A 22,299-nucleotide genomic window follows, 5' to 3' on the forward strand; every position below is an offset into this window, starting at 1 on the left:
ACAAATAATTATAATATAAAACAGTACCAGTGTCATAGAAAAGGCTCAAATATTGCTGCTGGCTTAGAGATGGAAAGAAAAGTATATATTATTTACCAGCCTTAAACAATTTCACAAAACCATTTAAGTCCATAATTCTACATTACAGAGCTAGGTGTTGGTGCTTTAGGATCTCATGTTTTTAAGAGATGATCAGCTTGATTACAAACCTGAATGCCTTAAGGAAAAGTTTATAATTTTCGGATGTCAAAGGATGAGAAAAAAATCATAGTTAGAGGTTGTAAAGGAAGGAATTAATAGAATGTGTGACCTAAGGGTTCGGCATACTTGGGAGGCAGCACACACAATTCTTGGTCTCCTGCCAAACCTGGGAATGAGGGCCCGTTTGGGGAGTTAAGTCCAATCTTTCAAGCTATGGATATCCTGTGACATCACCTACCCCTGTAGAGTGCTAAGTAAGGTTCTCATCAATTGCTGTCTCCCTCCCAGTCTTTTGAAATGTTAGGGAAATGAAAACTAGTTCCTTTTTATAGCCATATAAATACCTTTAGTTTCTGGGGTAAGAAAGTATAGAGAAGGAAGTAGAAGACATCTTTTCCTTCCCTGCCCCTGCTTCTCCCCAGACACCCAAGAAATGTACTTAAGAAATTGGGCAAGATAATTTAGTTAAAACTATTATAAGTCAGGGACCTAGGATCCTGAATAAAATGCATGCTCTTGAAATTTTCCCCTGCAAGATCCAAGTTAGCTTTATGCCTCCTCACGTTTGAAACTCTGATTGCTAACCTCTTTGAATCCCTTTGCCTAGTTTTTCCAGCTTTCCATTTGTTGTTAGTCCAGGTTATTTGGAAATTTGAATTTTCTTCATTTTCCTAATAAGCATGCTAAATAAAACCAGATAATAAAAGTCATGCAATGGGACATCTCATTCTTCCCAGAGATGTAAGTTTTTGGTTATTGTTGAAAGATGGTTAAATGGAGAAATATTTGGGGGAGTTCCACTGTTAAATATCCCTTGTTACTCATTCTAAGCCTTCCTCAAAGAAATTAATTGGCATACATTGTTCTATTTCCAGGCAATTTTCAATTCTTGTGATAGTACTTATAACCAAAACTGGTTTTAATTAATTTTATGAGTAAATTTAATAACAGCAAAAATGAATATTTATTGAAATAAAGAGAAATTAAATATATGATTTGTTCTTTATTAGTGAGCTCTTTTTGCTCATGATTCAATTAAACTTGACATTTTTTCTTTTATTTCCACTGAATTATGAGAATTAAAAAATAAAACAAAACAAAATGTAATTTGTGGCTTTAGTAGGAAGGACCAAGGCACAAAATGGCCTTTCTTTTCAGTCGAATATAAACTTTTGTAATTATTTTCTCTGAACCTAACATCTATGATATCTTATAAAATTTAAGGTTTGTATTGTTAAATTATTATCACTAGGATCATACTGTTATATTTAATAAAAGTATAAGAACCAAGTTTCTCCCTAATATTCTTTAACTCCTGAGCTCACCTTGAGTTTTTTAAATTAATACTTATTTTTTAAAATTGAGGATTCATCTTGATTAATTTTGGAGATAGTATGGATTCCTACTCACCATGACTTTATAAAGGCAATTTCAAGATAATTGTCAATATCATAGAAAGCATATTGATTTTTAAATTCTTTTGTTTCCTAGACTAACCAACTCTTCAGTCAAATGGGAGCAAGGAAAATGGAAAAGAAGCTGATGGTGACATTTTTACCTCGGGTGTCTGAGCAGATGGTAAAAAAAGAAATGAAGGAAAAGAATATCTAAGAAGAAATTTAATAAATTATGCTTCAGGTATGTTGAGTTTGAAGTGCCTTTGAGACATCTATGTGGAAATATTCGGTTATTGAATTGTATGAGCTGTTTGTATATCTTGGAAATTAAGCCCTTGTTGGTCACATCTTTTGCAAATATTTTCTCCCAGTCTGTAGGTTGTTTTTTCTTTTTGTTTGTGGTTTCCCTTGCTGTGCGAAAGCTTATACATTTGATTAGCTCTCATTTGTTCATTTTGCTTTTATTTCTAGTGCCTTGGGAGACTGACATAAGAAAACATTGCTATGATTTATGTCAGAGAATGTTTTGCCTGTGTTCTCTTCTAGTTTTATGGTGTCTTGTCTTAATATTTAAGTCTTTAAGCCATTTCGAGTTTTGTGTGTGTGTGTATGGTGTGAGGGTGTGTTCTAACTTCATTGATTTACATGCAGCTGTCCAGCTTTCCCAACACCACTTGCTGAAGAGACTGTCTTTTCCCCATTGTACATTCTTGCCTCCTTTGTTGAAGATTAATTGTCCACAGGTGTGTAGGTTTATTTCTGGACTCTCTTTTCTGTTCCATTGATCCACAGGTCTGTTTTTGTGCCAATACCAGACTGTTTTGATGACTGTAGATTTGTAGTATTCTCTGAAGTCTGGGAGGGCTATGCCTCCTGCTTTGTTCTTTTTCCTCAGGATTGCTTTGGCAATTCTGGGTCTTTTATGGTTCCACATAAATTATAGGATTATTTGTTCTGGTTCTGTGAAAAATGTCAAGGGTAATTCGATAAGGATTGCATTAAGTCTGTAGATTGCTTTGGGTGGTATGGCCATTTTAACAATATTAATTCTTCCAATCTAAGAGCATGAGGTATCTTTCCATTTCTTTGAATCATCTTCAGTTTCCTGTATTAATGTGTTGTAGTTCTCAGCATATGTCTTTCACCTCCTTGATGAGGTTTATTCCTAAGTATTTTATTTTTATTTTTTGGTGCAATTTTAAAAGAGATTGTTTGTTTGCATTCCCTTTCTGATATTTCGTTGTTAGTGTGCAGAAATACAACCCGTTTCTGTATGTTAATCTTGTATCCTGCTACCTTGCTGAATTCATTTGTCAGTTCTAGTAGTTTTTGTGTGCAGTCTTTAGGGTTTTCTATATATAGTATCATGTCATCTGCATATAATGACAACTTTACCTCTTCCCTACCAATTTGAATACCTAAAGAGGCAATTTAAAACAGCAGAGAATGAAGTTAAAATGATCCTTAAACCTTGCTCCCATCACCCATGAGGAAGTAGGGTCCAGAGGAAGGCCAGATCAGTTTTAGGACATAAAGAAGCTTTGCACACTTGAGTATATTGTATGAATTGTAACACCAAAAATGATTTCTGGTTATTATTGAGATTATTTACGGTGTTCATTGAGTAACAACTTGTAATAGTATTAGGACTCCACTTGAATTTCATTTTACCTCAGTCAGTCACAGTTCCATGCTTTTCCCATGACTTCAGCTCATAAATAAAAGTCATTTCCAGTTCAAAAAAATGAGAAAGAGGAAATTGTTTTTGTTTCTAAAAATTCCACTTACCTCTTTTTTGAGCCAGTCATTCTCCCAGATCTCTCGATAGTTGCCCTTGTCAATGAACCTTATAGCATTCTAAAAAAAGAAAAAAAAATTTTTTTTTCTGTATTAAAGAAGAGCTGACACATAGATAGCATTTAACAGTTTTAGCAATGGGGATACACAATCAACTTATCTGATCATTTAAAATTATGTTTTGCAATTACTTTGGAAATATACCTAAAAACTTTTGGTGCAGTTGTTCTTTCTTTATTATCCTATTGTATTGTTTTTGCTGATTTACTTGCCTAGCACAGGTGATTGAGAGAACTGGACAATGGTTGTCCATTCAATTTGGCCTCTATTGTGACGGAATCTGACTGCCATGGTGAAATCAGTCATTAATTGATCTGCTCCACAATTAAGATGGTTAAACTGCAGTGATCAAACTTTCTTCAAGTTTATGGTCACAGACATAATTCAACATATAGCAAAGGCATGAATAGATTGTATAACTACCTTTTTAATTTGAAAGATTTCTGCATGTCAATAATAACAATATACATACTTACAAACCTAATAGCCAATAGTTTCAGGGTAGCAGGCTGTAGCTAGATAGTCTCCTGGAGAAAGGCATTTTAGACAAAGCAAACAGGAAAATCCTTATTTTATCAGTAGGATCTTAAAATGTAAATTCATATTCAGTTACTAGGATATTTACAGTTTCACCCAAAGGAACTTTATAATGGATGACAGATTCTAGTTATATGTGAGGTACTTTTATATGGATACCATGCTACAAACGCAGGAACTGAAGGACATAACCACAAGAAGAAAAATTAAGAAAAATATTCTGGCTCATAAACATGGATTGAAATAATTTAATACTATGTTAAGGGTAAATTTGTGTAAGTCTTTAAAGTAGGAAGATGTGCAGTAAATTTCTTTTCTTTAAATCATGGTAATTGACCTAAGAGTGAACCTCCATTTCCTAGTAACCAGGAATTTTTATACTTCAGCTCCAACTGATAAGTCTAAAGTTTATATGAACATAGAATTTTCTTTGGGGCTTCCCTGGTGGCACAGTGGTTAAGAATCCGCCTGCCAGTGCAGGGGACACAGGTTCAAGCCCTGGTCTGGGAAGATCCCACATGCCACAGAGCAACTAAGCCCGTGTGCCACAACTACTGAGCCTGCGCTGTAGAGCCCACGTGCCGCAACTACTGAGCCTGCATGCCACAACTACTGAAGCCCGCGTGCCTAGAGCCCATGCTCCACAACGAGAGAAGCCGCCGCAATGAGAAGCCTGCGCACTTCAATTAAGAGGGGCCCCCACTTGCCGCAACTAGAGAAAGCCCACGTGCAGCCACAAAGACCCAACACAGCCAAAAATAAATAAAATAAATAAACTTAAAAAAAAATTTTTTTCTTTGAACAAAAGTAGGAAGTCACTCATAATTGAACTTAGTTGACTAATGGCTTAATTCACTAACAATAGAGTAGTGTTTTCAGCTTTGGCTACACATTAGAATCTCCTGGATATTTTGAAAAATCCAAAAGCCCAGGCAACATCCCAGGCCAATTACATGAGCATCTCTGTGGGTGGGACCCAGGACCCACCTGGGTCAAACAAATTTCTCAGGTGACTCCAATAAGCAGCCAGGGTTGCACAAAAGTAGTAGATTTTATAAGTTAACACATAAGATGGCCGGAGAAAATGAGGAAAATTCGTTCACGTGTGTGGGTGTTTGGCATTATGTGGAGAAAAGAAAATGTACAATGTAATGATTAAGGGTAATGATCTGAAGAAGCTATCTTAAATCTCTATTCTGCCACATGCTCTGGGCAAGTTACAAAGTTTCTCTGTGCCTCTGTCTTTTTATTAGCAAGTCTTCCCCTTACAGGATTGTTGAGAGACTTTAATGTAAAATATTAGGAACAGTCTTGGGAACAGTCTTCATTATATATTGAATGTACATACTAAGAGCATATTTGATCTACATATGCATTTTTAATCATCTTAACTATGATCAGATTACTTAATTGTTGATTTCACCATTTAATCATATTCAGTAACAAAGGGGCTGAATTGCATGGGCAGACAAAACCATTGGTCAGTTCTCCACATCCTCTGTATTTGTGTTAATCAGTAAAATCGTGCAGTAGAATAGTAACACTGAAAGAACAATTGAACCAACAGGGAAGCAACAAACAAGAGCAGCTGAAATTCAGTGAAGAACTTTAGAAAAGACCAGACGTTTATGACTATGAAGAAAGGATGTTCCAGATAAAGAGACAATCCCAGCAGGGACCTCACTGATTTAGGAGATAGTCTGGAGACAGGGGAAGGGCAGTGAAAAGGAAAGAAAGTCAGGCATTTGGGGCAAAACAAAGATTAGAAAACATGAATTGGAAATTACATCTCAAACATTTTTTTATATCCCCAATTTTTAAAGCTCCCAGCAATGTAAAGTGTACTCTCTTAAGTTTGCATATGTAAGAAAGTACTTTTTAGACAAATTATATTTCATCCTATAGTTCATCCAAAATCTAATTTAATAATTTGTTGTAGCCATTATTATTATACTTTAAAATAACTGAATATTAATTTACTGAGCTCTTGCTCTTATGAGGCACTATCAATCCTCATACTATTCGTTAAAGGTAAATATTATTATTGTCCCCTTTTTATAGATTAGGAAACTGAAGCCCAGAAAAGTCAAGTATAAATTCAGTTTATACACCCAGTAAGTGGTAGAACTGATTTAAACTAAACTGCCTAATTTCAAAACACAAGTTCCTGACCGTTATAATACACCATGAGAAAGAAATGTCGTGGGGGGGGGGAGCTTTGTTTTTTAAGGAAATTCAAATACAGACAGGAGAGGGCTTGGGGTGGGTGAAATAGGTGAAGGGGATTAAGAGGTACAAACCTCCAATTATAAAATAAATAAGCCATGGGATGTAATGTACAGCATAAGGAATATGGTCAATAATAACTTTGTATGGGGACAGATGGTACGAGACTTATCATGGTGATCATTTCATAAAGTATGCAAATGTCAAATCCCTAGGTAGTACACCTGAAACTAACATTTCGGTTAAAATTTTGAAATTCTGTGTGAGAAGAATTATACATCAACTACATTTCAGTTAAAATTTTGAAATTCTGTGTGAGAAGAATAAAAATCTACTATCAGAAAAAAAAAAGAAAAAAGAAAGAAAGAAAATTGAGATATACCTCTGTGGCCCATTCCTTCTTTTGGTTCAGTTGCAACAAAGTTTCTCTGATTATTCTCTTTCTGTCATCTTCCAGGGTGATTTTATACTGTTCTTTAAAGAGAAAATTAGAAACCTTAAGATCCTGGGTAAAACTATGAAGTTATAAATTTTATTTTCCATGATCCCCACCTCTCCTTTCTATGTACTTTTTCTTTTCTGAATTTTCAAGGTACATTCTTACTGAGGCATCTAGTACCTCCAATTAGAAGAAAGAAATGCTCCAATAATTTACTAACAAACACCTTAATGTGAATTCATTTATGATGATATCTCTCTCATGAATAGTCATAGTTTTAAAGGATTGTCTCTCCAAAGGGAGAATTTCTAACACTTTAGTACCTATGCAGCCATCTACCTTTCATATCACACAACTTCTGATTCTACCACATAAATATGAAGAGATTTGATTACACACTTGAGTAGCATCCTGTACATCTAACTCCTTCTAACTAATTTCCCAATTTTCTTGGCATGCGTTTCCTGGGGCAGGAAAGACAGAAGAAGGAGAGAGAGTAGGAGAGGGGCTGCGAAAGTCAGTAGACCTGTTCTGAGTTGGGTTCAGAGCAAGAAGGGAGAACAGAGATGAAGAAGTGCAGGATTCTCTATCCTCTCCAGATTTTCTTACATCATAAATGTCAGAATTGAGAGAGCAAAGGATCGTAAAATTGGGGGCCTTGAAAGATGCTGAGAGATCATATAATCAACACTCCTGTTTAAGGAAAGCAAGATGTAGTGACATGAAGGCTGCTTTAGAGAGTGAGAGAAATAAAGCTGGATAAATGAGTCCAGTTTGTTCATTCTTTTATTCAGCAAATCATCATCAAGTTCTTTTGATGTGCATGACACTATTTAAGGCACTGGGAATATTGCCAAATAAGAGACAAAACTCCTGGGGCTTCCCTGGTGGCGCAGTGGTTGAGAATCTGCCTGCCAATGCAGAGGACACGGGTTCGATCCCTGGTCTGGGAAGATCCCACATGCCGCGGAGCAACTAGGCCCGTGAGCCACAATTACTGAGCCTGCGCGTCTGGAGCCTGTGCTCCGTAACAAGAGAGGCCGCGATAGTGAGAGGCCCGTGCACCGTGATGAAGAGTGGCCTCCGCTTGCCGCAACTAGAGAAAACCCTTGCACAGAAACGAAGACCCAACACAGCCATAAGTAAATAAATAAATAATAATTTAAAAAAAAAAAAAAAAAAGAGACAAAACTCCTGCCCTTATGACATGTACATCCTAGTGGGGAAGCGAATGAATAATATTTCAGGTGGTGAGGTGTGTGATGAAGAAAAACTAAAATTCTCTGTTTTAGATAGGGTGATCAGAGAAAGCTTTTTTGAGGAGGTAACATCTGAGCAAAGACTGAATACAGTGAGGTAGTCAGCAGTGTGCAACAGGAGGGCAGTGTACCCTCCAAATCTAAGAATCGCCAAAGTTAGTTGTGCTTTATGATAACATCTATGTTATGTGTCCCCATTAGATGTGTTTTATTTATAACATTTGAAGCATAATTACTTGGAAGTCAGAAAGTATCTTCCCATACAAATGATGTTGACAATTACGGTTGCTAGATTTCTGGACTGGTCTACAGAGACCCATTTAACTTATTCTATAATGAAACAGTAGTATTGTATTGAGAGTGTTGTGGAACATAGCTGCCATTTAGGACATTGTTTCAAAGGGAAAAATTTCTCCACAGACCAAGTCAACCAAAGTCAACTCTAAGAACTCTCGAGGATCTTAGGCTACAGGGAAGGAGATCTGCAGGTCCGATCTTTCCATAGTTTAGAGCCAATCTAAGGCTCTGGAAAGCGGGGCAGGGAGCTAGGCAGGAGTTAATTCAGCCCTCCTTGTATTTTGTACTGGCATAACTGCTTCCCCTATTCAAGGAAAACTCTGAGCAGAGTGTAAAAACTTCTCTTCCATATCTTTCTATTACCACAGTCCCTGGAACACAACAGATAATCAAAAATATTTTGAAGAAAATGAACTTTGGCCAACTGCAAGTCTTTGGCGGTCAGTGATCTGAGCCTTCAGCGCCAGGATAGAAGCAGCAAACAATGGCAACTTTGGTGAGGGATAGGGAGAGTCAAAGGAGGGAAGGGGCGAGCTCTCCCAGGCTGTGGAGTGGCCAGAAAGGGGGCTGGGAACCATCAGTTTCTACCTCTAACAGAGCTGGAACAAGAGTGGTTGAGGTTTATAAACAAGAGTTCATTGGGTTTTGGGTCTAGTCTAACTTGAAATCTGGAGAATAAGAAAATGGACATCTTCATTATTCCAACCTACACATATATATGTATATATATATATGGATATGTATATATATGTATATGTGTATGTATATGTAGGTATGTATGTGTATATTTATCTATATATATAGATAGATATAAAACCTGTATTTTTCTTAATCTCATTCAAAGTAATTGCTTGAATGTTTTAATCATTCCAATCTCATTTCTGATGGATTTTTTTTTTTTTTTCAATTCAGGATCTAGTCCACTAGACTAATGCTAGCTATTTATTTAAAATTTCTACCGCACAAAATACAACAATCAATCTAAAAGTGGCAATGCATCAGGAGTTGAGCTATAATGGATTTTACATTCTTAGCATCTGAAAAAAACATAAAAACTGGAGCTTGATAACATTATATATTAATTATTTGCTATAAATCATAAAAAATAGATTACCAAATATGCTCTGGGTAAAGTTGTAGCTCTCCCTCATGTTAATACTGAAAAAGCGATAATAACATCCAACTCTGTTCCAAATTCCATATACAACTCTATGGACTGTTTTTCTTCTTAAAAGCAGAGTAGCTAGCACAAGGGAGGATGTGAAAATCTCACTGTTATCCTTTGAAATTCAGATGATGCTTCAGGTAGCAACTATTAACCACACATTTGTGAATATGGCCAAAGAAACTGGGCATATATAAAAGTCTCCTTCCCAGAAAAGTTTGGAACACTGCAAATGGGAGCTTGGGAGATTATGACTTTGTGCCTTTAGAATCCTGGCTGCTCAGATGCCCGGTCTAATATGGTCACTTCTCAGAAGCTGACCACACTTCTCAGAGGCTGAAGCTTGCTTTGCATTGTTCTCTTTTCCTTGTTGTGTCTGGCTCTGCTTTGGCTCTGCTCCACGGCTTTTTGGGAGTCTGGTCACTCTTCACACACTTCCGGGTGTCACACAGCTTCACTGTGCCGGTGACTTCCTTTGAGCCCCCTCTGGAGAAAACCAAGCAAGGGCAGGTGGCAACACTGGCCATGTAGCAGTTTCTTCAGGCAGAGTGCGTGTTAGAGAGCCCTCCCTACCTCGCTGCATCACAGAGCTGGGAGGACTATTTGAAGCATAAGGGTTTGGGTCTGACACACACCTGTGTTCCAATCCCATTTCCACTGCTTACTAAATCTGTGAGTTTAGTTAAGGCAATTAACTTCTCCAGGCCTCTGTTTCCTCATCTTTAAACTGGGCACAATGGTATCCAACTCAAAGGAACTTGTAAGAGTTGGATGAGATAAGATATAGAAAAGCATGTGCTGGGACTGTGAGTTCTCTTGGAGATCTCTGAGGTACTCTCAGTTGACAGACGAGGAAACTAGCGTTCAAAGAGGTGGACATGAACCCAAGTCTTTTAACTCACTGTTAGTGTACAAAGAAACTTTTCAGGATCCCTGTCCCATGCACCTGGTCAAGGACAAAAGTAAAATCTCTCTGTGACTCTAATATCTGATGATTTGTAATAACCCCATACTTTCTCTGTTCCTGGGCCTAATCTAAGGTTCCCTTTCCTTTCATTGAGAGGAAGAGCCTTGTCCTGGGTATATCAGTGACTGTGTTTTCTACACCCAATATCCCGACACCTCCTTCTAGCGGAAGTTCAGGGAAGCAGCTCCACGTGCTTCCTCCCCATGCCCCCAGGGCTCAGGGTGGCTACTGAATAAGATAGGTTGGACAGCTGACCAAAGAATGGTTTGTGCTGGGGCCAACTGATGACCCATGAGGAGGCATGGACGAAGGTCTTTGGTCACCTTTGACTAGGTAGGTGATGACACCGGCTCTTTTCAGAATCTGGGCTGGAGAATACTGCAAGAATTGGTCTGTGGGAAGCAAGAAGAGAATGGGGACAGGCACAAAGAGCAAAGCAGAGGTGCCACAAGAGGGACAGTCACAGACCATGAGTGACAAATGTAGGGAGGAGCATCCCTAGAGCCACCACTGATCTGATGGCCTTCTGTTTCCATTCCTTCTTCAGTCCTCCCATTCTTCAATACAAGTGTTACATCCAACAAACATGATCATGGGACATCAAGAAACCTTATTTTTCTCTCTTGCCTTTAAAATTCATACTGTGAGGCTAGTAGCTCTCTCTCAGTAAGATACATGGCAATTCTATGACTTTTCTGGTTCCTTTGTGATAATAAAATATCTTCCAATCAGAAATTAATATGTCTAGTCTTTATAATAATCGAAATTTTAAGCTTCATTCAAAGTTATGGCTGTTCCCTTCCTAGCTTAAACCTACTACCATTTCCTCTGACTTGAACTTCTATGCCTTCTCCCTCAGGGCTGAAGGGGATCCTGGAAAGGGACAGGAAAGCACTCACTTGACTGATACTATCTCAAGCTGATGTCCCATTTTCTGGGTCTAGTTAGCATTTAAGATTGATTCTCCTCTCTTGGGGGTGGTTTTTGTAGGTTCTCCGGAGGACCGCCTCCCCCATTGCTAGTTATATTTCACCTGCATGCCCTTGATACAGGGGAAATACTGCCCTTGGAGGTTGGCTAATGACTCTTCCTTTGGCCTCTGGGTGTCAGTTTCCTCCTCCCTCCCAAATAGACAGGCTCCTCTTTCTCTATGGGGGCACCATGGCCCCTCTCATCAGCCCTCAGGCAAGATTTAACATGACTGCGTACCAGCTCTCTTTCACAACCGGTCCACAGGAAACACTCCTTCTCGCTTTGCCACAACAAACTCTGGAAGTGCAGGCTGCTACAGGCTGAAAGTCTGTGACCCCCCCCCCACCCCACCCCAGATTCTTAGATTGAAACCTAATCCCCAATGTACTGGTATTTGGGTGGTCATTAGGTCAGGAGGGTGGAACCCTCATGCATGGAATTAGTGCCCTTATGATAGAGACCCCAGAGAGCTGCCTCGCCCTTTCACTACATGAGGTTACAGCAAAAAGAAGGTATCTATGAACCAGGAAGCAAGCTCTCACCGGGCACCGAATCTGTCAGTGACTTGATCTTGACCTCCCAGCCTCCAGAACTGTGAGAAATAAATTTCTGTCATTTGTAAGACACCCAGTCTATGGTACTTTGTTATAGAGGCCTGAATGGACTAAGACACAGGCCCAGCCCAGGGCAGCAGCTGCCTACCTCTTCTTTGCTCTGATGTTAGAACAGTCTCCTAGTCAGCCACTTATCCCATAGATTTTTTTAGGGATGAGTCATAAACTAGATCTCAATGTCCGCACCCCCCCCCACCACCAAACTGCAGGGAACACATGTTGAACAATCTGAAGAATTTCCTTTAAAGACCTTCCGTCTTGATTTGAGATGAAGGAGGAATTACCCTTCACCTGCCCCTTTGGGGGACTGTGTACAACTTACAGCACACCAAGAGCTCTTTCCAAAAACTGTCCCCTTATTTCCAACAGTCTTTTCATGGCTTCCTCAACTTCTTTTATAGACTGGAATTCAGTGGTTGAAGGTGTGACACCAGTTTTCTGCCTCATCGTATTGGCAGTCTGCCTGGCGATATCTCACTTTACTTTGAAATGTGGTATCCATTATATAGACAACCAGGTTTAAACTGAGACTAAAAAAGTTTCATTTTAATATCATGTTTCACTTACAATAAAGCCCCTTTCTACTAAAGTACTTGTTCCTTGCAATTAAAGCAGTCTAGCTAACACAAACTCCATGATCATGGGCGTGGGAGGAGAATTCTAGAAAAGTCATGGAAGAAGGAGAGAGATGAGAGGAAAAGAAGAGATGGTGGTAGTAAGACTTCAGATAAATTAATTTAGGAGTTCTACTCATATTCATTGTGCCCAGTTAGTGGCGCCCAAGGTGCTTTAATCATCCCCAGGCAGAATTGCTGCTGCATGGTTAGGAGAAGTGCCTAAAACTATTGGCAAATAAGATAAGCCCATAACAGCCATTATCCCATGACACTTAAAACTGGCTATACACCAAGGCTCAACAAGCAGCATATATATGTTATTACCCCCACCCCAATGTTGGATACAATAGCATGAAATTTTCAGCTCAAAGAAATCATCCAAATTTCTAATCAGGATAACGGGTTAAGTTTATATGAGATCATTCTTCCTACTTAAAAACCATAAAATAAAGGAATGCTGGAAAAATTATTTAAAAAATTTTAAACATACTAGAACAGTAACAATTTTTAACGTGTGGTATTGTTGCACAAATACATAGATCCATGGAACAGAATAGAAAAGACAGAAAGAGATCCAAATACACATGGGAAATGAAAGTATGATAAAGTTAGCATTTTGGATCATAGGGTAAAAATGGCTTATTTAATAGGTGATGTTGGGACAACTGGAAAGCCATCTGGCAAAAAATAAGGTTGGTTTCCTATCTCACACAAAAAAATCGGAGATTAAATATAAAAATGAAGCCATAAAAAATTCTAGAAGAAAATATTAGAGAATGTATTTGTAATGTCAGAAATCATAAAATCAAAGTGATAAATTGGGCACTATAAAACTGTAAAATTTCCTCATACAAACACTGCATAAACAAAAGACTAATGACAAATGGGAAAAATATTTGCATCTTATATCACAGTTAAAGAGCTAATTTCCTTGAAATGTAAAGAGCTCCACAGCACGATAGAAAAATGGGCAAAGATGTGAACACAAAGGAAATTCATATGGTTCTTGAACTTATAAAAAGATATTCGCTGTTGCTTATAGTAAGAGAAATGGAAATTAAAGCTACAATGAGATACCATTTTCTACCTATAAGACTGGCAAAGAACAAAGAGGTGGATCACATCCCCTGTTGTTGAAGAAGTGGGAAAACAGACATCCTCACCACCACCAGCCAGAGTACACTTGGTACAACCTCTACGCAGGGCCATGCCTATCAGTGTAAAAATGAACAGGCTGTTTGGGCCAGCCATTTCCCTTTAGAGATACACATAAATGAAATTACATACATACAAGAGTATTCATCGCAGTAAAATGAGACTGTGTAAGGATAGTCACTGCAGTATTATTTGTAATAGTAAAAGATGGGAAACAACCTAAATGCTTATGAGTCGAGGACTTTAAAAAATTGTGGTACAACAAAACAAAGTAGCCATTGGGAGGATGAGGAAGTATTAATATGTACTCATCTATAAGGATGTCCATATTGTTACATGAAAGAGCAAGTGAAAAATTGCATCTGTGGCATGCTGCTTGTGACATATATGTACATACTGAAACATGCATGGACTCTTTCTGAAAGGTTACATAAGGAACTGGTAATAGTGTTTTTATCTAGAGAAAGGATCTCAGTGGCTGGGGGATTGACAGGGGTAGGAGGGTATCACTCTTACTTTCTTCTTTTGGGGAGGAGAACCTTTTGAAAAATTGTAATTCTAAGTCCAGACTGATTTGGGGCCAAATTTACACTACCACTGTGGTGCAGAGGCCCTGAGCTGAGAAACTTACATAAAAATTGGTCTAGAAGCAGACTGACTGGACAGAGCCTCAGAGGGGATAGTGGGAACGACCCCGAATGAATGCTCCTTCCACAAAACAGGGCACCCATTACCAGCTGCGCTCAGAACTGCCATCCACCCACAGTGTTCTTTCAGGCCAGATTTCTCCTGTTTGTTCTGCCCTAGGACTTTCTTGTCTCTGAGTCTCTGGTGCTCTTTTAAGCCACTATGCCTCAGTGACAGACAGCTGGCCTCATGGCTCCCAGATCTGATCCTGGTAAGATTCATTATGCCTGATGCCATCCTGCTCCGTACCCTCTTCACTTCCTGTCTCATGTTTGCTCTCCAGTTTCTTTCCCGACTGCAACTTAGCATTTACTTGGCCATTTTTCTATAACGATTCTGGTTGTCCAGCCTGGGTGGGTTGCCTTAGCTTGCCTCAGGTGAATTCCTTCTCTAATATAACCCCTTCCCAGGACCCTCCCGCCTTGGTGGAATTGGCCCAGACCCAGGTGTGAGAGCATGCAGACACCACCCACTGAATGAAGCTTCTTTCTCAAAGTCGGTTGCAGGGTTTCTACGCATAGGCACACACTCCCATCCCTTTACTTCCCCTTCTCAGTTTCATAGGTGGTCCTGGGATAGTTTCTTTACTTCCTCCCTCCACCTAATCCTTAGGCTCATAGTGCTTTTGCTGACAGCTGAGAGTAACGGATGATTCAGGCGGTACCCGTTTCTTTCTTCCACCAAATGTCTGCCCCTGAAAGATTTTTTTATTGACTCTGAACCAGCTTTCTTGCAACTGACCTGACATTTTCTCAGCATTCTCTTTAACTCTGTTGATGTCATTCTGTAAGGAGGTAATGAGTTTAGCATGTTGTTCACTCCCTACATTCTTGTACTCCTCCCAATATTCTTTCTCACTGAGTTTCTCAAGAAATAGTTTCTCAGCATTATTTATTTGGATGCGCATATCTGTTGAAAGAAAAATCAAGACTTTGTGTCATTTCTATTGTCCTTGCAACCATTATATGTTGCAATCTGTTTTTGTAAAGTTAAGGTCTGATATGAAAATATCAACTCATAAATACTATTTTATATCTATAATTTAGGGAAATCTAAACTATTCAAGCAATTGTTTATCTATCCCTCATGATTCAAAATCTAAGTAAAATTAAACTTCCAATTATAAAGTAGTTGTGTGGTTTGGGGCTGTGATTGAGAGCTGTAATATGCAATCAACCTATATGCCTAGGGACCCACAAGTTTAAATTATGCCTGTGATAGCTTGGTAAGTGTCCTGTTTTGTACAATATATTATGTCACATATACTTTTTATTAGTAAATTGTCATTTTTCTGGTCATTACGTGTCTGGGCAAAGTGATTTCAATTTAACATCCTTCCACAGTACTTGGTGACCATTTTTTGTAGGTAAGTTGTTTGATTCCATCATTTAAAGTTCAGTAGTTTGAGCTTCCCTTGTGTGAAATGATAGCATATGATAGTCATAATAACCTGCCTTCCCCTAACCCCACACAGTAAGACTTCAGAGTGAAAGATAAGTTCCCCAGTTAAGTATGTACAAATATGGAGCCGTCTCAACCATATAAACTTTCAGTTTGCCCTGGTGCACTTACTACACATGATATTCTACTCAATCTTTAGGCTGAGTATCATGCTGCTGAACATTCTGGAAAAGGCAGCATTACAGAAAGCCAGGTCCAATGAACTGAATGGCTGTTTGGCTCACTACCATGCACCATCTTGTTTGAGAGCCCCTGAGGGCAAGACCACATCTTATTCATCTATGTCAACCCAGCACTTAGCACAGAGTCTGGCAATTAGTTGGTGCTCAATAGATGTTTATGACTGAAGCATTCCATTCAGGCTAGAGAGATGTTCTTCAGTCCAAAGGTCCGGAAGGACTCCAGACATGTCTTTTTCCAAGACATGATAATAATATATTTTTAATATATATATTTTAATATATACTTAATATATTAAGAATATAAGATAATATATTTTAAACTCCCTTAACAAATGGTACTTGTTATTATCATTAAACAATTAAGAACACTGCACCCCAGTGATCAGCTGTCCACCGATGTGGGCAGACTGCTTCTGTCTCAGCCCTGCACCGTGTTCAGTCTTTGTGGGGAGGGTTGATGGATGTCACTGAAGCTTTTGAAAGAGAGGGGGGTGTAGTGGCTGTTGCTCTGCTTTCCCAGAACCCCTCTCTCCCTTCCCTTCTAGTAACACATGTCTCCTGTCTCTTGTCATATAAGTAGACCGATTACAGTCGCCCCTTCTCCTAGTTTTAGGGATTGGTCCAGGGCTGGGCAGGTGCCCCAAGCTAGGCAAATGCTCGGAGTCCTTCCCTAGAAATATCTTCACTGGTGGAAAACATGTCTCTTTTGTCTCCACTTTGAGGTTATAAGGATGTAACTTCAGAGGTGTCTCTGGTCAGAATTCCAGCCTCACGGGGAGAACATTCTCAGAAAAAGGAGCCAACTTTCAGGGGGAAGGCAGAGAGAGAAGACGGGTAAGAGGAGCAGGGGGTGGAGGGGGAGGAGGTGGGGAAAAAAGAGGGAGGGTGATGAAGGGGGAGAGAGGGGGAGCAAGAGAGGGAAATTTTAAATAAACACTGAGATTTGACAGCATGTGAGGCTCTGGGTCCAGGTCAGTAGCACCCTGCCTTTTCTGTTTGGTTACATGAAAAAATTAACATCTTCTTTATGCTTGGACTGGTTTTGATTGGATTTTTATCCTTGCAACTGAAAGAGTCCTAACTAAACATTGGGAGAAGGGAGTTTTGTCAGCACTTCTCAAACTTTACTGTGCACAGGACTCCCCTGGGATCCCGTCCAAATGCAGGTTCTGATTCAGCAGGTCCAGATGGGGCTCTGAGGTTCTGCACTATCACAGGCTGCCAGGTGAAGCTCCAGCTGATGCTCCACGAACCAAATTGAGTTGAAAGTGACGGACTACCTGGTACAAAATGTCACTGCCTCAGAGATCCTTTGTAGACACATCTGTTCTCTCTTTCCCTCTCTTCCTCAGCATCTATGGGCTTCTTTCTTCCTTGGACCACTGCACATGCCCAGCCCTCCTGTTCTTAGTCACCCAGCACGTCCCCAGTCTTGTATGACACACATACCCCAGCACTCAGCCCAAACCACAGACAGGCACACCTTAACTAACCGGGCCCATTCCCTTTGAAGGCAGTTTAGTGAGCACATCTAAGTATCTGCTTTGGTCTCACACCCATCTCAAGGGTGTGACTTTTTAAAGCATTCCTTCCGAACATACGCAGAACTCTCCTAGACAGGAGCCCAACCAGAAAATACATCTACCACCTCATGATGTCACTGTTGCCCACACAGGGACTTGGCAGGAGGAGGCTTATGGGAAAGTTTTAGAGACCCCCTAAAAATGAAATTTGCTGATTGACCTTTGGTGTTGGCAACTATTTCTTTCAAAATAACAAATATCTACAAATGGAATGCCTGCTCTGAGCCAAGAGCTTGGGTAAGGAGGCTCTCTAAAATGCTTGGGGAACCTCAAGAAAATCTAGTCCCTTTTTTCGCCTCTCAGATTCTAATACTGCTTCCTGAGAACACTCAAGTCTCTCCCTTATTTTCCAGCTTCCTAGCTGAGATGGTATTTATAGAGGTTCTGGCAAAAGTTTTAGAAATCTGAGCAGCAAGTTTATGATGAAGGGATAGGATTATTTTTATTTATTTATTTTTTTAATGCATGTGTCAAAACTGTGTGTGACTTACCCTCAGAACCCTGGTACTTCCTGAGCCCATGACAAGACTATGTCCTGGGTCCTTCATCTTCTGTACCAGCATCATTTCTATCCATGTCCTATAAACTTCCCCTTTTCCAATTCTAATCCCTCTTTCCCCATCTAAAGAGGGGGCTTAGCTCCCTTAGAGATATTGGGGGTGGGGAGGAAGCCTCATGGTTACACTCACCTTACCATTCCCAAGTCTTAACTGGGGCTGAAGCCTGTGAAGACACGAAACAAGAGAATTTCTCAAAAAAAAAACCAGATCCCCATTGCAGGGAGTTCAGGGTGGTACCTAACAGGGTACTGTCTGGTGTTAAGGGTCAGAGGGGTTTCTTCTGTCTTTGTTTTTGATCACTGCCCTTACTCCTCCTCCTCACTTGGCTTCAGTATCTCTGCCCATTTTATTTCCCTCTCTCGTCCACTTACTTATATGTGTTTGTGGTTGTGGTGATGATGTCATTTGAAATGTGTTCACAGCCTTTTGAACATATTAGGAGACAAAAGCATTAATACATTCAAGAAATAACTTGATAAAGCTTTATGATAATTTTCTAAGTTTCTAAATCACCTTTCAAGTTTTGTTCCTGGTCTCTTACAAACTTCCATTTTTCCTTCATTGCTTTTTCAACTTCCTCTCTTGTTACAACTGCTAATCCCTCTGACTTCTCTTCACTCAGTTCCTTTAGTAGGTTCCTTATGTGCCAAATCTGTTCATCCTTTAAGCGTTTATTCTGTCATGAATATCAACAGTTGTTAATTACATCTGTTGAAGTATTTCCATTGATTTCCCTCAAATAGAGTTACACATTGAGGTTTGCAAAATGAGAGATATTTAATGAAATAAGTTATTCAATAATATCTCTAAAGAGCATATGGAAGATGGAAGACTCAAAATTAAACCCATCAATACAGTAATCATTGAAGAGAAAGTTACATATTAAAACCTGCGTTATTAATCTGCCAGTCTATCACCCTATCATAGGATTGGTGAACATTAAAATTAGATTTCAGAGGTCAGTTTCTTCAACTCCCACAAACACCTTTCTTTTCTAGGCAATATCGTTCATTTAGTCAGTATTTATGGGGCATCTACCATATGCCAGGTAGTCTTCTAGACACTAGGAATATATCAGTGAACAAAATAGACAAAAGTACTGCTCTTGTGGAATTTACACTACTCTTTGTTTTTCTCACAGATGACCCTAATTCTCTTATTCTGGTGTGATGGTTACTATTTCAATACTCCACACCTGAAGTATGGACTGTGTTCCTTTTGTGAATATCCCACCTATGTTTCCAAGTTTCTTATTTAATCAACTTAGATTTTATTCTTGCCCTTGCTAGCTTATTATGTATATGTAGAGATATTTTACTGTGTGTGAACTTAATACCTTTTCCCTGTAATTTTCTTAGCCTCCCTTTAAGTTTTAATCCCCACTTCCCTGGTGTCTCTCCTTCAATTTCTTAAACCTAATAAAATGCATATACTTAAAATATTCTAATACTTCTTTTAAAAATTATTTTTCCTATAATTTAACATTCTCTTTACTATAGCTTTTTCAACATTATATTTTATTTCTGATATTCATGTCTTTTATCCTCTTAACCTACATGGATACTCTACTGTAACAGTATTTTCTTTCCCAAATTTGATTCTCTGGGCCAGTGCTTCTCAGACTTCAAAGTGTATACCCAACACTTGGGGACCTTGTTAAAATGCAGATTCTGGTTCAGTAAGTTTGGTATGAAGCCTCCAATTCTGCACTTCTGATAAGCTCCAGGTGATGCCAAGCCTGCTGGCCCACAACCCACAGTTCGGGTAGCAAACTTCTTTCAGGTAATCCAAATATCTGTGATTTATTGGTAGTGCTACGGCCTACTAAAACTCAATTCTTTAATACTTAATCCAACAAACTTTAAAGTTGAGGGCTGAAAATTTTGATTTCTAGTTTAATAAACTCCCTGGACAGGATTATGTAACCTTAGTGCTCTTTAAGTGATTCCACAGGCTGCGTGACATTATTGCCATTTCAGTGCGTTAGAATTTTAATTTAAAACTTTGATAAGCTGAAAGAAAACAACAGACAATTAACTTTATGATGATGCTCAGTATTGAGAAATACAGGTAAAAAAAAAAAAAAAAGACTGGGACTGGACAGGGTTTGAGTGATTAAAAAAAAATGGAAATAAAGGTTAAAAAGATATGATATTCAAAATTCGGTGGTTTAACTTCTCTTATCTTTTGTTTGTAATATTCTAAAGTATCATAATTCTGTCTCTGAAGAACTTTTAGTACCAAAGGGTTCATAATATGATACATCTGAAAACTGAATCTCTTTACTTCTGTGTAGAATCTTATTGGGCGTGATGTAAGCAGGAATGGTGGAGTAAGACTTCTGAAAATCCTCTCCTTCATAAAAGCAATGAGAAAAAATTGGCAAAAATTGTCAAAATCAACTTTTCAGAACTCTTGAAATTAAAGCTTTGCAGTAACTTCCAGGGAGTGTTTATTCAAGAAAAATGGTTGAATCTTGGTAAGGACAGTGAGCTTTGTGGCATTTTAACTTGCTCTAAAAACCAAAAGCCCCACAGTTATGGTAAAAACCAGCAACTTAGCAGCCTGGGGTTGAGGGTCATGGAGAGAAGTGAGGGGAACAGAACTCTTCCAAAGCCCAATTCCCAAATAACAGTCATTATTTGACCTATCTGGTAATTCCCTGGAAAATCCCACTCGGAAACCTTGTCTTTATTTGACCTGAGTCAGAGCTTACCCAATGTGTGACCAGCGTTTTCCCAGATTGATGTTGGTCAAAAACAATCAGAGGCAGATGTTTTTCAAAAACAATCAACAATTGTTGAACATTACAGCTCCCTGAGGCGGTAATAAAAGTTGAGGTAAACAGCAAGCTGACAAAAAAACTTTAAAAGAAAGCTGCAGATGAGATGTCCATAGAGAGCTTTGAAAGCTCTGACATATTCCTGGGAATCTAAAAGGCCACATGCATGTATAGGGCATATATATAAATTTAATAACATCTATATTAAACTTCCCAAATCCTGTATGAATTTCAAATAGAAAGTAAATGTGTCTGACAATGTTATAAAATTCACTATGTCTGAAAAATTATTTTGGGCTACATACCAAAATAAAATTTATTTAAATATATCCACCAATATGCTAAAAAATGACATTTATCTTACGAAGTGAAGTACATTTATTATTTGAGGTAGGAATAATTATCACATTATAAAATAGAAGAAAGGAAATTTAGTAATTAAGCTACAAAGAAAGGATTAATTTTGTTTTGTTTTATAAGACCATCTCATGGCCTTTTTTTAAAACTTTTTAAGACTCACAAGAACAAGAATAGAAGTTGCCAAAATAGGACACACAGTTCCCATCTACTATTCACCCAGCTTTCCCCAATGATAACATCTTATCTAATGATAGCACAGTATCAAAACCAGGAAATTGACATTGGTACAATGTTATTAACTGAACTAGAGACTTTATTTGAATTTCACCAGTTTTTACATTTTTTTTTTTTTTTTAGTGTATAGTTGTGATATTGTAATCTATAAAAATATATTTATTTGGTCATTCAGATGACTAAAACATATTTCTTAGCTATATTTGGTTTTCACCCATAGTTCCTGGTCCACAGTGCCCAAAACCCTTGGAATTTCTGCCATCACAATTGGGTTTATATTAATGAAAGTGACTTTTGAATCCCACAGGTGAGGAGAGAGGGAAGGGGCCTGGTTGCCAGGAGAACCAACCAAGTTATTAGAGGGTGGGAACTTCCATTCCCTCCCCCTGATTTCCGGAGAAGGGAGAGGGACTTGAGGTTGAATCAGCCGCTATTGGCCAATGATTTAGTCAATCATGATTATGTAATGAAGCCTCCATTAAAACCGGAAAAAGGAGCGTCTTTTGGTCCTTTTTGAGAGAGCTTCCATGTGCCACTGTGCTAGGCCCCAAGCTTCATAAGGACAGAAGCTCCTTTGTTCAGGACTTTGCTCTATGTATCTCTTCATCTGGCTGTTGATTTTGATTCATATCCTTTAATATCCTTTTTATGATAAATCAGTAATCTAGTGAGTAAATGGGTTTTCCTGAGTTCTGTGAGCCATTCTAGCAAATTAATTGAACCTGAGGAGGGGGTTGTGCAAGCCTC

The 22,299-nt window shown here is 38.7% G+C and overlaps 1 protein-coding gene across 1 annotated transcript in view; it reads right to left on the reverse strand.

Moving 5' to 3' along the window:
- Positions 1 to 22,299, reverse strand: part of CCDC83 (coiled-coil domain containing 83) — a 48,761-nt gene that overhangs the window by 11,597 nt on the left and 14,865 nt on the right. The window contains exons 4-7 of the mRNA XM_036861172.1: positions 18,690 to 18,852; positions 15,132 to 15,299; positions 6,601 to 6,692; positions 3,387 to 3,455 (exon numbers count right to left, since the gene is read on the reverse strand). Of these exons, the coding sequence (XP_036717067.1) occupies positions 3,387 to 3,455; positions 6,601 to 6,692; positions 15,132 to 15,299; positions 18,690 to 18,852 (492 nt within the window). The remainder of the gene's footprint in view (positions 1 to 3,386; positions 3,456 to 6,600; positions 6,693 to 15,131; positions 15,300 to 18,689; positions 18,853 to 22,299) is intronic.

Source organism: Balaenoptera musculus, chromosome 8, assembly GCF_009873245.2.
Source record: "Balaenoptera musculus isolate JJ_BM4_2016_0621 chromosome 8, mBalMus1.pri.v3, whole genome shotgun sequence".
In the NCBI taxonomy this organism is placed as follows: domain Eukaryota; kingdom Metazoa; phylum Chordata; class Mammalia; order Artiodactyla; family Balaenopteridae; genus Balaenoptera; species Balaenoptera musculus.